General features: G+C 37.7%; 2 protein-coding genes across 2 annotated transcripts in view; one reads left to right on the plus strand and one right to left on the minus strand.

Annotated features, from left to right (window-relative positions):
• The window catches only part of LOC129787507 (C2 domain-containing protein 5), a 970947-nt gene that overhangs the window by 464231 nt on the left and 491855 nt on the right, over positions 1-14861 (plus strand). The window lies entirely within an intron of this gene.
• On the minus strand, positions 591-2929 carry LOC129787872 (glycine N-methyltransferase). The gene is made up of 5 exons (XM_055823698.1): positions 2597-2929; positions 2387-2514; positions 1045-1301; positions 874-974; positions 591-812 (listed from the first exon to the last, which is right to left on the minus strand). Exons 1-5 carry the CDS (start codon positions 2803-2805, stop codon positions 647-649), a joined length of 861 nt encoding a protein of 286 aa, XP_055679673.1. The 5' UTR covers positions 2806-2929; the 3' UTR covers positions 591-646.

The raw sequence follows: 14861 nt of genomic DNA on the forward strand, positions 1-14861 counted from the left end.
CAGTTTTTTTTTTTGTGAAAATTATTATGCTTCGTGTTGTAAAAAAGAAAAAGAATTAAATGCAAATGCCCCTAAAGCGATAATGGAAGAGATAAGATCTTATCATAAATGTTTTATTTTAAATAATTTATGTAAAATGAAAAATAGCTCTTAATTGTTTGGAATGCTTAATCATATTGTTTTATGTAATTTATATGAAATTGAAGGCGATTAATGGTAATTAATTGATGGAAATAAACGCAATCATTCAGAGACATTAGTAAATAAATTTAATTAAATGACGTAAATAAATTGATAAGAATTTATTATGAAAAAAATTGAGCATGATGCTATAACTCCAAGACGCTTGCGGAGACATTTCTTGAGACGTATGGAGAGTCTTAGGAGCGAGTTTTGAGCGAAATCTGCTCAAATGGGGAGAACCAGTTTAGTGTTGCGACTTGGCTTTGTGCTATGAGGCAGCAAGATCATGGAAAATTGCGCTGTTTTTCACGCAATAAAACCCATTTGAATTCTCCGCAATTCTCTGCGTTATGCGGAGCTCCACCTCGACTTGATTTACGCGCCATGATTCAATGAACTGCAGTGTGTTGCATAAACTCCATAATGAACATTTATTTTATATTAAAACATGAAGGTCGTCAAATCATTCGGCTTTCTGGACAACATGAATGTAGAATCCGGGATTTTGGACTTCGGTGAGAAGCTTAAAGTCCCCGTAGATGTTGTACTTGGCCTTCTTGCCGAAAACCTCCTCCAGCATTCGCTTGAAGATTTCCAACTTGTGCGGGTAGTAGGAGAGACGGAATTCACTGCAAAAAAAAGACGTTTCAGAAAATGATCGTAAATTAGGCAGAAAGATCGAGATGTTACCTCGTCTCATTCCCATTGCTGATTGAATAATCCAGAATGACCTGCGATGGCTTCCCACTCACGTACAGCACGGAGGTCTTAATGTCAGACATGTGCTGATTCTGCAAATAAATAAATTCGCCTCGAATTAGGGTCGTCAGAGATCACTATGACAAGGGCATACGTGCGTACATTGTAGTAGATGCACTTGGAGGGAGTACTGCCAGTCTTGAGGATGTTGTCGTAGTTGCGATGATCAATCAGCAACAGTCCACCGGGTTTGACGCATCGCTCAAAATTTGCAATTGCCAACTTTTGATCACGTTGATCGCCGTAGGAATCCGTCATGTGGGCAAAGGAGTTCCCTAAGCAGATAACAGCATCGAATCCATCGCCAATCAAATGGCCAAGATCTTGAGCAACGGTGAGCCAGTTTGCTTCTTCGATCACTGAAAAGATTGCGTTGGGAGTGTGTTGAGATTTTATTTAGATTGTGTTAAGAATGTGTTCAATTTCTTTGGGAAAGAAGATCTCAGGAAGATCATATGAAGAATATAATCAAAAGTTTATGAAGATTGCATGAAGATCTTATGAATATCGAATAAAGATCGCATGAAGATCGAATAAAGATCGTAAGGAGATCGAATAAAGATCGTAAGGAGATCGAATAAAGATCGAAAGGAGATCAAATAAAGATCGTAAGGAGATCGAATAAAGATCGTAAGGAGATCGAATTAAGATCGTAAGGAGATCGAATAAAGATCGTAAGGAGATCACATCTAGATAATTGAATAATTTTAACGGCTGTTTGGATATCGGTATGATGACTGGCCCAAACATTAAAATAAAAAGAAGAATAATTTTGACCAGAATGTTTTTATGATTTTTTTTTAAATTTTTGGAATTCTGTTAATTTCTAACAAATATTTTTAAAGCATTGCCCAAAATTTCTGAAATTTTTTTTAAGCGAATCTAATCGCTTTATGGAAAAAGCTGTCATTTTACACACTTAAATTCAACAGAATAAAATAGCCCTATGTACAAAGAATACAGAAAAATAGAAAAATCCGGCTTAATATTCAGCTATCTTCGGAAAATTTGTAATTATTCCGAATAAATTATTAAATATTCGACAGATAAATCCCTCATGAATTCCAAGAGATTAAACAGAGATTCCGAGTGATTTTAATTGAAGATTACTTTGAGAATTAATCACCCAGCTTCTCTAAGCCACTGAACATGTGCGCAGGTCATAATGCCATAACCAGTTTACGCGAACATCTGCGCTCCAAGATCACGGAGAATTGCTTTTTTATGACTCTCAAATATTGTTTTCAATTTTCCTTCCAAGTAAATCTCCGTGGGTCTGCCACCAAATGAGATAAGAAATTTTGGGGGGTTCAATTTTCGCCATGCGTTTCTTGACCCTTTCGCGCGATGACCTGCCGGTTGATAAGAGGCGATCTTCCGACGAAAGCTCACACTGATGATCTTGAACTTAAAGCTCTTTATTTTTTTCTTAAGAACTACTCACCCCAGTCATCGAAAGCCTTCTCCTTGCGACGTTCCCAGCGCTCCTGAAGAGCATATTTGAGCATTTTGTCGGAGATATCCGCAGAAACAACCTCAAATCCCTCTTCAACCAAAAGAATGGAATCCACACTGAAAATTAAGGTCAATTTCGTTAATATGATAAACGCAATGACTAGCAGAATTTGCTGATAAGCTCATAGAGAAAACTCACCCAGTTCCACAGGCAACATCGAGGATCCTTTTGCAGCCATGCTGTTTTAGTAAGTTCACAAGGAAGTTTCTGTAGTTATCTGTGCGGGATCTCTTGTCACCGATGAAGATCTCCCAAACTTTGGCCGCCTTCCCATCGGCATACTGATCTTTAACACCTTCAGCAGAAATTCCCGAGGATCGTGTACGGATCACGTTTTCATCCACCATCTTTAACAGTTTAGTCCTATCTTATTAAATCACAAATTAAAAGTAAAATCCGCGCACAGGTCCACGCACCACGAAGATCACAAATTCTCTGACCACCGTTCTCGACAAATTGGTGAATTTATATATTTTCATTAAAACATTTAAGCTTATTTATAGTAAAGAGATAAGAGCTGTTTCCATACCCACAAAAATCATCCTTCTGTTGTCTCATGCTCGCGTATATAGCAATAAATCGAGCGATAAGGGATGGAAGTGTTTTCAATTTTGATTCCTCCAGCAGAGCATCGTGTAAAGCATTCAAAACACATGACTTGCAAATTAGTCACACAGTTTTGTTAAAAAATTCTTCGGGAGCATTTTAACATAGCGCAGCTCATTGGAAATCTTACATAAGCTTATGTGATGTGAATTGAATGACAAAGCGCGATTTTAAGAGGAGCTTTTGATGTTTTTTTTCTCCCTTGAGATGGAGCTCAATAAAGCAAATTTTTCATTCTTGCTGCTTGCAAGGGATTTCTATTTTCCTCTTTTTGAATTTATAGTACATTTTAGAAGCTTCTCATGAAGAATTTGTAATGCAGTATCTTGCAGAAATTGAACAAGTTGGGTTTAGCTATGTATATTTAAATAATAAATGTGAGGGATTTCTCTGAAAGTTCTCTATTTTATGTTTCTCTTCTGCTTTAAGGGCTCAAAAAATATTTTCTAAAATAATTATGTTCAAAATCATCGGAAAATGCGAAAATTTATTCATTAGAATATTATAGAGAAAGTTGAAGAGCTTTTTTGGCTGATTTTTTTTTAACCCCATCCCCAACTAAACGAAATTTCCTTTATAAAATTCAATAAAATATTTCAAAGTAGGTATTCATAATGCAATGAGAAATGTATTTAAAATAAAATCATTTATAATTTGCCAACAATTCCGCTTTTATGCCACAAAATTCCGTTGAATTTACATTATTCAATGTGGAGGGAAATTTGTACCAATAGCGCCGCAAGTTATGCATTTACTCTTCTCAATTCGCATTATATAGAATTTCCCACAGAGATGAATCATATTATCTCTCGCATATAGAGTTAATGAGTAAAACTTCTTCAATGTATAATTCAATTAAATTGGGAGAAATTTCCATTTGATAGTGCGAGCTTTTTGGTTGATTCTGTGTGTGTGCGTGTATACCTCAATTAGTGGGAAGGAAGAAGATTCATTCTCAATTCCCATTCACAAGGCTCTTTTTGGGTTAAAAGAAATTGCGCTTCTCAACCTAATCAAGGAATCATAGTAGAGATACGTACATAATTATAATTTATGTATAGGAAGCTCTCACTCTCTCTTCATCTCTCTCTTTGAAAGTTATGTTGAGAAGCTCTTTGAAAATGGGTGAGGGTGGGTGGTTTGGTTGGTTTTGGATGGAAGTAAAATTTCAAGAGGAAGTTCCCCCGATGAGCAATTTAATATTAATTGTGAGCTTTTTGGAGCGAGGGTTGGAAAGATGACAAATTGTGTAATAATTGGTTATTTATTCAATAACGAGGATGCTATCAATTATGGAAAATCGAGGAGTGTTGTGCGTGTTTGAAGCAAATATTTTCTCATTACTCTATGGCTAATTAATGGAGTCATTCACTGAGACATTAACTGAACCCATCTCGGTGCTCTCCAAGTCAATTTCCATATCTTCTGACACCCCTCCTCGCTCCCGTGGCACATTCACCGGAGTCATATCCATATTTTCCCCGGTGCCTGAGGGGTGGAAAAAAAAGTAAATAGCCTGACTACTCCTCTGTGTGCGGCCTCATTATCCCCTGCACCACTAAATGACCTCACTGTCTTTATTTATAATCTACTTATATGATTTTAATGCCTTTTACCCCGAAGTGGATAACCCTGCGATAGACTTTGGGGGTGTGGGGCTAACAGGGGGCACACCCCAAGGCAATATCCAGTCACTCCTATGTCAATAGCACTCTATTTACCCATCTTTGTCCAGCCATTTTCCTTTACCCATCCTCAGTGTGATCCTTCTCTCGGCAAATACTCCGTTGTGCCTTCTCAAGCTGAACTTTTCATGAAGGGAACTTCCCCAAATGGGGGTATGTAAGTAAAACGGAATGGAGCAATTATTTAACTATCTATAAATAAAATTTTCTCTGTGTACACATTTAACATTTTCTGCGTCTCGAGGTATCTTTAACTCATTAAATTGATCCTATCGCGCAAAGCCTTTTGTCCTTTTTTTTTTTTCTTAGAACAAATAATGTAAATTGCTTTCTATTTAATATTGGAATTTATATTGCTTTGTTTAAATTTACTTGGACAATGGTCTTAAGTATGTTGACCTTTTGCTTTCAATTTATTTTTTTACTTTAATATTCCATTGAATTCCAATCGATTCACTTCTTCACGTGAAACAATTTATTTTTCTATGAATTTATTTTTGTAACAAATTCAACAAAAAATCTCTTTTTTTCCTTCCAATTAAATTTATTTAGCAACATCCTGTGGATAAAAAAAAACAGTAAAATGTAATAAATTCCATCAATGTGGAGCAATTTATGGTGCAATTGGTTTTTGGCACAAAGTTTCTGCAAAATGGAAACAAAATAGCATGAGAAATGGGAAATTAATTGCACAAATGGGTAAATTTGTGTGGTATACACAGAGTAAATTTATCATTCTCCTCCGGGAGATATTCCACGAAAATAGATCATGCTCTCTGTCATTTCATGTGTGAATATTATGTACCTTTTGTGACACAAAAGCTCCCGCTCTATTGATTCTCCAATTCATACAGCAAATTATCACCCTCCTCAAATTGATGGAGTACATATCGTGTTATGGGGTGCTTTCTCTGACATCCACCCCCTGCAGCGTGTTTGCATGCAAATCTTCTGTAAATTGCGATATACTGCACGATGATCACTTTGATGTCTCTGCAGAGGGGTTATACAAAGAGAGCAGAAATTGCGTGGAGACAATTTCAAAAGACATCCAAACCCGCGCGTCATGTGATTGGAAGCTTGCGGATGTGTCTTCATCCGAGGAGGAGGGATATTTTGTGTGCAACATCGAAGAATGGCAATTCACGTGAGACTCTTCATTTCCGTGAAAGCCGCGAGGGTTGTATTTTGATGGCATGCCCCACATACAAATTCCACCCGTAGTCGCATATCGCAACCATCATCCCCTCAGGGGGTTGATGAAAAATAACTTCCTCTTCTAGGCGACACATTTTTTTTCGCCTTGAACAAAAATTTACACACAGAGAAAAAATCAAGACAATTCAATTAGGGGTTGAAATTTGATTTGGAGAAATTTATAGCTTCGTTCATGAATATGGGCAATTTATTTGGGAGGGTTGTGATTTTCCAATTTACCCACCGCTTTTTATTGAATTTTATTTTGATACAAAGTCAATATTGGAATTTATTGAAAGTGAATCTTGCCACCTAGAAGCTTTTTTGAATCTATAGAATCTTGTTTAGAACATAGAGAGAAACAAGTTGAGGTGAACTTTTAGAGCTTTAGAATTTGTCGTTGAATCTGAAATTCTTTGTGAAAAAGATTAAATTTTTTCCTTAATAATTAAGGATAAAAAAGTAATTCAGATTCATGTATTCGAACGAAAAGAATTAAGTTTGTCATGTCAGTAGTCTGCCTAAAGCTTCAATTCGAAGCATTTTTTAATATATAAAAAATGTTTTTATTTACTAATATCCTTTTCTTCCTATTAAAAAAAATTCTTTTGCTGAATTTCTTCATATTTTCTTATTTTTAAAATAAAAATTAACCAAATAAACCGAAGAAAACTTTTTTAACGACAAACTGATTTTTAAAACTTTTCTTCTTTCCACCTCTAAAAGTTTCGCACCAGGTTAAAAGGATTTAAAGGAATATTAATAAAATATAGCTGAGAGAATGCTCTTCTGCAGTAAAACTTATTTGTTTGACATTTCAAAATACAACATAGAGAATCTCGGGAAAATGCATAGAAATTAGCATAAGTTTTGACTAAAATGAAGAATGAATCCCTTAATGAACATGCTCTTAGTGATGGTGAAGAAGAATCTCATCAACAACAATTAAATTGTAATTTTGTTGTGCTGATGTATGCTTACTATAGGCGATGGTAGAGAGTTGCTAAATATGTGGATTTGTACCACACAGCAGGAAACTTTCAACCCCCAAAGGGGGTTTAAGCTTCCAGCGCGCGAGCAAACGCAGCATTTCCCTGAGTGTGCATGATTTTTGGCCGGGTGAGAGTGAAGTTATTTTCCAAATGGCTTAAACTGCACATACACACGCGCGGGGGTGAAAAGTGCGAAGCAACCCCTTGACGAAATTTTCGCACGCTGTGTGTTGCGCGTCGATGGGGGTGCCGGGTGGGTTTGCTCCCATGTTCCGTCGTTTGGGGGAAAATGAGAAAAAGGGCGAAAAGAGGAAGTATTGTGTATAAACTTCCGATCTGGCTGGATGATTTTTAGCGGCGGAGGGTGACGTTGACATCGGTGTCAAGGGGGGGGGGGGAGGGCAATATTTTATCGCACCCAGCCCGAGTATGGTTTAACCTCCCTTCGGGGCTTGGCTCACCGCACATCATCCTACCATCCACCCCCGTTAAAGCCTCGAAAACGCGAAAATAAACCATTCATCCCCCTTGCTTTTGTGGAAATTCGCACAAACACACATACAGTACACATACACGGGCTACGAGGATATAGGGGATGTACGCCCAGGAGACAACCCCTCCCCCCTCACATCCTCACATCCCTACCACGAATAATCCGTTTTAGTGATGCAGTCTCCAGAGCAAAACAAATTGAAACGTCGTTCAGATTTCAGACACTGAGCAGCTTTAGGGGATGAAATGGGTTGATTCCTCAAATAATGGATACCACATATAAATCTCGGTATAAACAGAGATCCAGCTTTCACCCCCCTCTCATTCCTCTTGTTTGCCTCCTTACCACTCTATGTTCCTGCAGAACGTCACCTTCCGATCCGCAATATAGATAAACTTGCCTTCGGTCCTTCGCCCCCACAAATCGACTGGATGAGGGCTTTTTTGCCTCGGATCGCAGGACAACGAGAAAAAAAAATAGCCCCAACAGTCGGGATATCATCAAATTTCACAAGACAATAAATAATTGAGGCCATATTTCAGTACGCGCACAGGATTGACCTTTCACCCCCTCGACACTGAAAACCATTTAATCGAATTCAACCATCCCCATCTGCTGCCCCTGAACTCTTTTTTTTTTTCCTTCACATCATGTTCATCCCTCTTTCACATAAGTCCGTGGAATCTATGCGCTCACTACCCCAAAATCGGCCCATACGTGTCACTGATTCCAAAATTCTACTTCCATTTCTGGGCTTTTGTGAGGAAATCTCCCGGAAGCCACACGGGATGTAATCTATCTTGTGCTGAGTTTGTTTGACTTGCAATTCCCATCTCAATCAGCATCCTCGTCGTATTTACATTGACTTCTGCGTTCAGGGGGAGGGAGGGTTGAAGGGAAATTTCTAGTTGGGCCAGGAAAGTAGCCCAAATCTCAGGGAATCCACTAACCCAAGCAAAATCGGTTTTGGTTTATTTAATAAAGGAGAATTTGTATTGAGATCCACTAAAATGATTATTAGGGTTTTCCCTTCTTGCGTGTTAGCACATGAAGGGCGCATTGTAAATATGAGAATTTCCCATCAGAACCCTTTAGGAGGTACTGAGATTTTCTGTGGAGAAGGACAAGGAAAAGGACGTTATGCGCAATATATGATGAAAATTATGGGAAATCAAATTAATTTTGCCTCATCATTCAGACCTACCAGAAGGGAAGAGACGGCAATCTGTAGGATCAGAATAGGACACACCGCCATAACACACTTGTACAAAATCAAAAAAGAGGAACAACCACATTGTAACACCTGCAGAGGAGCACCTTTGACAATCAAACATATACTTTTCTCATGCACAAAATACAATAATCTCCGACAAAAATACAAAATAAGCATATACCCTCATATTGCTCTTGGAAATAATGAATTAGAATTGATAAAAATTGTTAAATTTCTTAAAGACACTGAATTGTTAAATCAAATTTAAAATTAAAAATTATGTACACTAATTTGTAAAACAAAATTATATCACCGGGGAAATCATCTGAATTGATAGAACCCGCATTAATAAAAAAAAAAAATTAATTTTGGAGGATTTTCTTGGTAACTTTCCAAGTCAAATCTCAATTACTTAAACCGCCTTTCAGCTATTTAAGCATTTGTCCTTGAAGTTTATTACAAAAAATTGCTGAAAATCCATTTTTTTGGATTCTCGTCAAATATCACAGCCAAGAAATTTTGCCAGCGATCTACTTTAAATTATTCCGCAAACAAAAAAGTCTCAATGGGGTTTTCAATAAATAGGGGAGAGCGGGGCTATTTGTGACAGTCTGGAATTTTCAAATGGCAATTTCTCCCAAGTTATTAATCGGAAGCACCTGAAAAAATTATGATAAGAAGTCCTACCTACCCTCAATAGTTGACTGTAGTTTGGGGATTATCCGATGAATAGTTTAGGAATTAAAAAATAAACAAATTTTGAGGCCTCCGAAAATACGTTTTGTATGTTGAGAAAAATTCATTTTCCGACACTTTTCTTTTAGCGATTTTCCAATCTCACCGTCTTTGCCACAAGCTAGGTCAATGCAGAAAACGTTGCCAAGGTGTATTTTTCACTAACTTTTAATGATTTTTCTGTACATTTATTCAAATCAACACATGTCGAGTGGGGCTAATTTTGTCATCAATGTAAATCATATGGAACGTCAAAATAGACATGTTTTCTAACCTTTTTGTTGCAAAATGTAGGGGTTGAGAAAATTCCAAAATTCTGTGTTTTAGTGGATAGAAAAGTGAAATTCCTTGCCGTGGATGAACAAGTCAGGAGTTTGGTTAGTAGCTACAACTAATCTCTCAGGTGGAAAATCTTTGGAAATGTCGGAAAATTCCACCGACTTAATTACCCCCGCTGGTGACAATACTTGTCGACGAATTCTTAAAAAAGTCAGAAGCGGAAGGGTTCAGGAAAAGCTCTAAAACTCATATTTCGCGTGTAGATAGAGAAAAGTGGTCTTAGACAAAGTTGTAGGCAAGGAAATTTCCTATGAGAATGGCCTATCGAGGAAAATTTCTTGCCCCGTGGGAGTCCTGCAGATAGCGATTTATCCAAATTGACACAAATAGCCCCGCCCTCCCCTAAATAGAAGAATATTGCAATAGATTCTTTCAAAAATTTTATTTTTTTACATTGTTCTTTTTTTCCCCACCGAAATACCAATATTGAGATCTGAAAAATAGCTCAACTATTTGGCTTTCTTCTTTCACCATGGAAGTCGTATGTCAATTCGCAGTCCCAGATATCTGGTGTGTGTGTACTTTTTGTCCTTTTTGCATGTGCAGAGAAAAGAGGGAAGATATGTGAGCCATTCAACTTTTCTCGTGCATTTAAGGAAGAATTTCTTCCATACAATATTCATCGTATCGTGGAGAAATGAATTATGAGATTTTCCTTCACATAAAAATCGAAGATTCTTTCATCGTTCATGCGAAGCCCAAGCTATACATCCTCTCCCGGCTTCTACACCACTCCTTCCCATAGACCATTCGTATCTACATGCCATCGGGGGAAAACACTTTGGTCCAAAAAAAATGAGAGAGAGAGAAGCTGTGTGTGGCTGCTGAAGATGGCACAGAGGCAAAAAAAATGAAAAGTTTTCTATAATATGGAGATATTTTATCATTGAAGCTTTCGCGATTGAATGGAATTTCTAAATAAGAATTCATCTTCTCTCCCCTATGCTTTCACACAAATTCCCCACACATGCATTCACATTTGCAATCACCCTGTGGGTGCGCAAATCCACCATCCCCGCAACCATTTATGATGTATGCGGAAGATTCAATAGTGGGTGGGAGAAGATGGGTGGAAAGGAGTGAGAAAAATTGCAAGACAAATTTTATGGTGGGAAAGTGTGTGCTATATGGAAAAATATATAATAAATGTATTTCCATAAATATTGACTATATTGAGTTACTTAATTTGCATAATAGATTTATTTGAAGAGGAGTGCTTGAGTGGTGGTTGTGGGGGTATATAGAAATTGAAATTGCAATGCCCGTCATTTTGCAAAAGCTCCACCATTGAGGAGCTTTTTACGTGGTTGTGTGTACTATATAATACAGGCTGAAAGTCCTCCTTTGGTGTGGCGCACTGTGAGGAAATTGCAAACGCCCGTAGACACGTTTTGCAATTCAAATGTCGACCTTTTTGCAATTGCAAGAGGAAATCAATCATTCAGAAATGCATGGACAAATAGGCAATGGGACACCTACATATAATAGTTTGTGAGAAATATGTTTTTATTCAAATTCGAAAGGCGGCTGACGGAAGAATTCCATGAATTTTGAGAGTTTTATGGGGAGATGACGGTGTGAATTTGGAAAAGTTTTCAAGAATTTCCTGGATAGAATTAAATACACACAGCAACTCCTTCGGAAAGCAGCGATGATTTGCTTTATTTTTTTATGGGATTTCATTTAAAGAAAAATGTGATTTTTTGTATGGTGAAAGCTTTCTTTTAAAAAGCAAATTCTTTGAGCTTTTGCAATTTTGAACAAGATTTTCATGGCGCAAAAATAAAAAAAAATCTTCAGTGATAGAAAAAGCTTCTATTCATCATTCTTTATATAAAAGATTTCGTGAATTACAAAAGTTTCCTAAATAAATATTGAATTTAGTTTCCATGGAGCTTAAAGATTTTCTTATATGTCACAATAATAAAGCAATAGATATTCATCCCCAAAGCAAAACTTGCTGGAAACGTTCCCACTTATTTTCTCCTCACAAAAACAACTTGGTTGAAAGTTCCTTCACGCAGAGTGTGTGTGTGGGAAAAAATCTCCATTCCACATTGGATATTTGATGTATAATTCACGAAGGAAGAAATGGTATTCCGGAGTATAGGAAATATTTTCTTCGCTTTATTTCAGCACAAAACCAAATCGAAACTTTTACATATTGTACCCCATTAATCTTTTTATGTCACATTTAGGGAATAAGAGGCAGTGGGTGAGCCAAGGGGGTGGTGGGTGCGAGATGAGTGCCACCCAGGGTGCTCATAAATTCTTTTTGCCACTTTTTTGCCATCTTGGCGCATTTTAAAACACATAATATCCCCCAAAAATCTCGATAAGTTTTCCTCCCTTTTCATTTGTTAAAAAAAATATTTTTTCTCCATCGAATTTGGAACGAAGGAATATCTCGAGGAGCGTCTTGAGCGTCGTAGATGAAATATGTGAATTTTAGAGTTTTCAAATTCCTTATACAAAAGGCCCCTTTCAGGAACCTACGAGAAGGATTCGCGGCTTGAGAAACAACATCCCAGGGAATGGCTCTGGTATTTCACAATCTATCCAATGCTGTATCACCCCAGCTATATAGGACCCACCTCACCATAGACTCATATCTCACCATCATTTATGTATTAATGTCGGAAATTAGACGCCATATGTGATTCCTGTGCTATCGTGTGTGACAAAGGGTAACGTCACTGTGTAGAATGCTAGGAATTTCTCGGAAGGGTATATTTAGTAGGGCAACCACGGTTCGAGGACCTCCCCAGCAAGGAAGTTCCAGGCGTACACACGGAGGCAGAGAAGAATGTGATTTATATGAAATATCTCGCTCCTCTCACATGGGTAAAGAAAAGCATCTCCTCATACACGAGCAAGATATTCAATTTCCCATGCTTGTGTGTCATTCTACTTTTGCTAAATACAAGGCAATCGATGGGAAATCCAAATGGGAAGTTTGTGGAAATTCAACGTGTAAAAGGGAGATGCTTTTGAATTGAAAATAATCAATCATTGATGTTGTATTGCTTTTGAAAGCTTTATGAATTTTATGAATTATTATTCTTCGGTGATACTTTACTCCTTCATCAGGTATAAGATAAATTGGAAAGTCTGTCATTTTTGGGGAGCATCTAATGATGCATTAATTCTAGAAAAAATCTCTTTAATTTGGCCAAAAGCATGGAAGCAATGAAAACGACGCAAATATGTTTTCTATATATATAAAATTCAAATCTCTGCCAAATAATATCCAAATCTTCCCATTGAGAAGTTTCCTTCTGAACAAGAATTAAACCGCAAACTGCCTTTGACTACAACTTCCCCCGAAAGAGCACTTAAATTTCTTCGTAGTCTCCACTCATCTTTTGCAGGAAAACTCGACTTCTATGCGAGAAAGTTTGGGAAAAATGTGGATACTATACAGAGTTTCAAATCGGGGGATTCTTTGGCTTGTGAAATATGCTTAAAGTTTTTCCACCCCGCATTCGCAGTGTACAGTGTGATTCTTCTTGTATTACACACTCCATCCCCACATCTGTACAAAAAAATCCTCCGTTGTTGAAGCGAATTTGGTGCCCAACTTCTTGGACACTCTCAATGTCCCGGACAATTGTGACTCCATGGGAAAAGTTTCCCTCTTCCTTGTAGACTAATTGAAATATTACATTTTTGTATGTATACTATGTAACTTACCCAAACCCACCCTCCTCAAATGGCAGTTCCACCCTAAAGAGCCCGTGGCAATTCGCTGCAGTGATATCACCTTCCGGTTCGTCATTGCGGAGTGAGATTCTGTAACGTGCATATTTTTTGAAAATTATCCATAATGGGGGAATTAACGTCCAATTCAAAAATGTCTCCAAAGAGGGGAAGAGTGCTGAAAATTATGTATATGTGTGTGTGTGTATCAGCTGGTTGCCCGCTGCTCTGTCAGTGGGCCCAGTAGTCTTAATTTGATTCTCTTGGGGAAAAGACCCATTAAATTTTCTTCTCTCCCAAAAGGGATAAATTCTGTGAAGTCCTTGAGGAGTGCTCCACAACTCCTCCCGTGTAGCTAGAGGCTATCCCGAAGCCTGTGAAGAGAACGAGGATCCGTCTGTGCCGGAATTCTGCTGGTCAGGAGCTGGAAGGAAGAAATTTCCCCCTGTATTGCACCGAGGGGATTGTAAGTCCCAGAAGAACCACTAGAGGGGCTACGCCCTACCCTTGGGGATCTACGAGAGGTTCAGAAGATTGCACAGGAGGGCTACGTCCAGCCCTAAAGAGGCTACCGCATATTAGGGCTACGTTCTGGCCCCAAGAAGCCACCGACAGCACCAGAGGGCCACACCCTACCTCGAGAAGCCACAGAAAGCAGAAGACGTCGTAGAAGAGAAGGAAGCGACGACCGACTTACCCCCAAGAAGAAGAAGACAAATTTTGTACATTGAGAGGAGAATAAACTGCCCCGTGTGGGGAAAAAGAGGAAAACGAACTCTATATGGCGCCCAACCACCGCTGGAACTCACGCAAGTAGCATTTAAGAGTCTCAGGGTTGAAAAAAATTAAATTATAGAGTAAAATTATTAGAGAATTTTTCTTTAAAGTTTTTCATAAAAGTTAGCCTCTACGGAGGAATAAAAATTTTTTTTCTGTGTCGTCCAATTTGTGAAGTTTTGTGCTTTGTCTCCTTGCGATTCTCAGAAACCGCAACCCCCAAACAATAAGCTTTTGAGTGATCATTTTGGGCTTTAGTGCAGAAATAATTTTTTTGACCATTTGGCGGGGATTTTTCTTTGAAGTTTCCCTTACGGATCCCGCTATACATAGCACAAAAGTAGTATTGGGGAGAGTTTTATAAACTTTTTTTCTTTTTTTTTGTAAGTGAGGAAATCCCCTTCCAGGATTTTAAATTTAATAATTGTTGTTAATAATATAGTAAGTTTAAGGAATATTTGAAGCAATTATTTCTGGAAGTTTTCTTGAATTGGAAATTTGAGAATATACTTGGGATTGTTTCGTTTGATTGAATAAAGAATATATTAAGAATTGAATAATTATTTTTGGGATTTTTCTTGATTTGGGATTGAGTTTGGTTCTCCCTTTGAAAGTTTTTTTTTGATTTTTCTGGGAAAATTTCTGATTTTCATTTCGATTTTGTCAA

This window comes from Lutzomyia longipalpis, chromosome 1 (assembly GCF_024334085.1).
Source record: "Lutzomyia longipalpis isolate SR_M1_2022 chromosome 1, ASM2433408v1".
Lineage (NCBI taxonomy): Eukaryota > Metazoa > Arthropoda > Insecta > Diptera > Psychodidae > Lutzomyia > Lutzomyia longipalpis.

Excerpts from the sequence above, each read along its gene's own strand:
- LOC129787872 (XM_055823698.1), bottom strand. The coding sequence starts at position 2,805 with ATGGTGGATGAAAACGTGATCCGTACACGATCCTCGGGAATTTCTGCT. Across the intron at positions 975-1,044 it reads CCAAGTGCATCTACTACAAT|AATCAGCACATGTCTGACAT; the intron begins GTACGCACGTAT and ends ATTTATTTGCAG. Across the intron at positions 813-873 it reads AGCAATGGGAATGAGACGAG|TGAATTCCGTCTCTCCTACT; the intron begins GTAACATCTCGA and ends TTTTTTTTGCAG.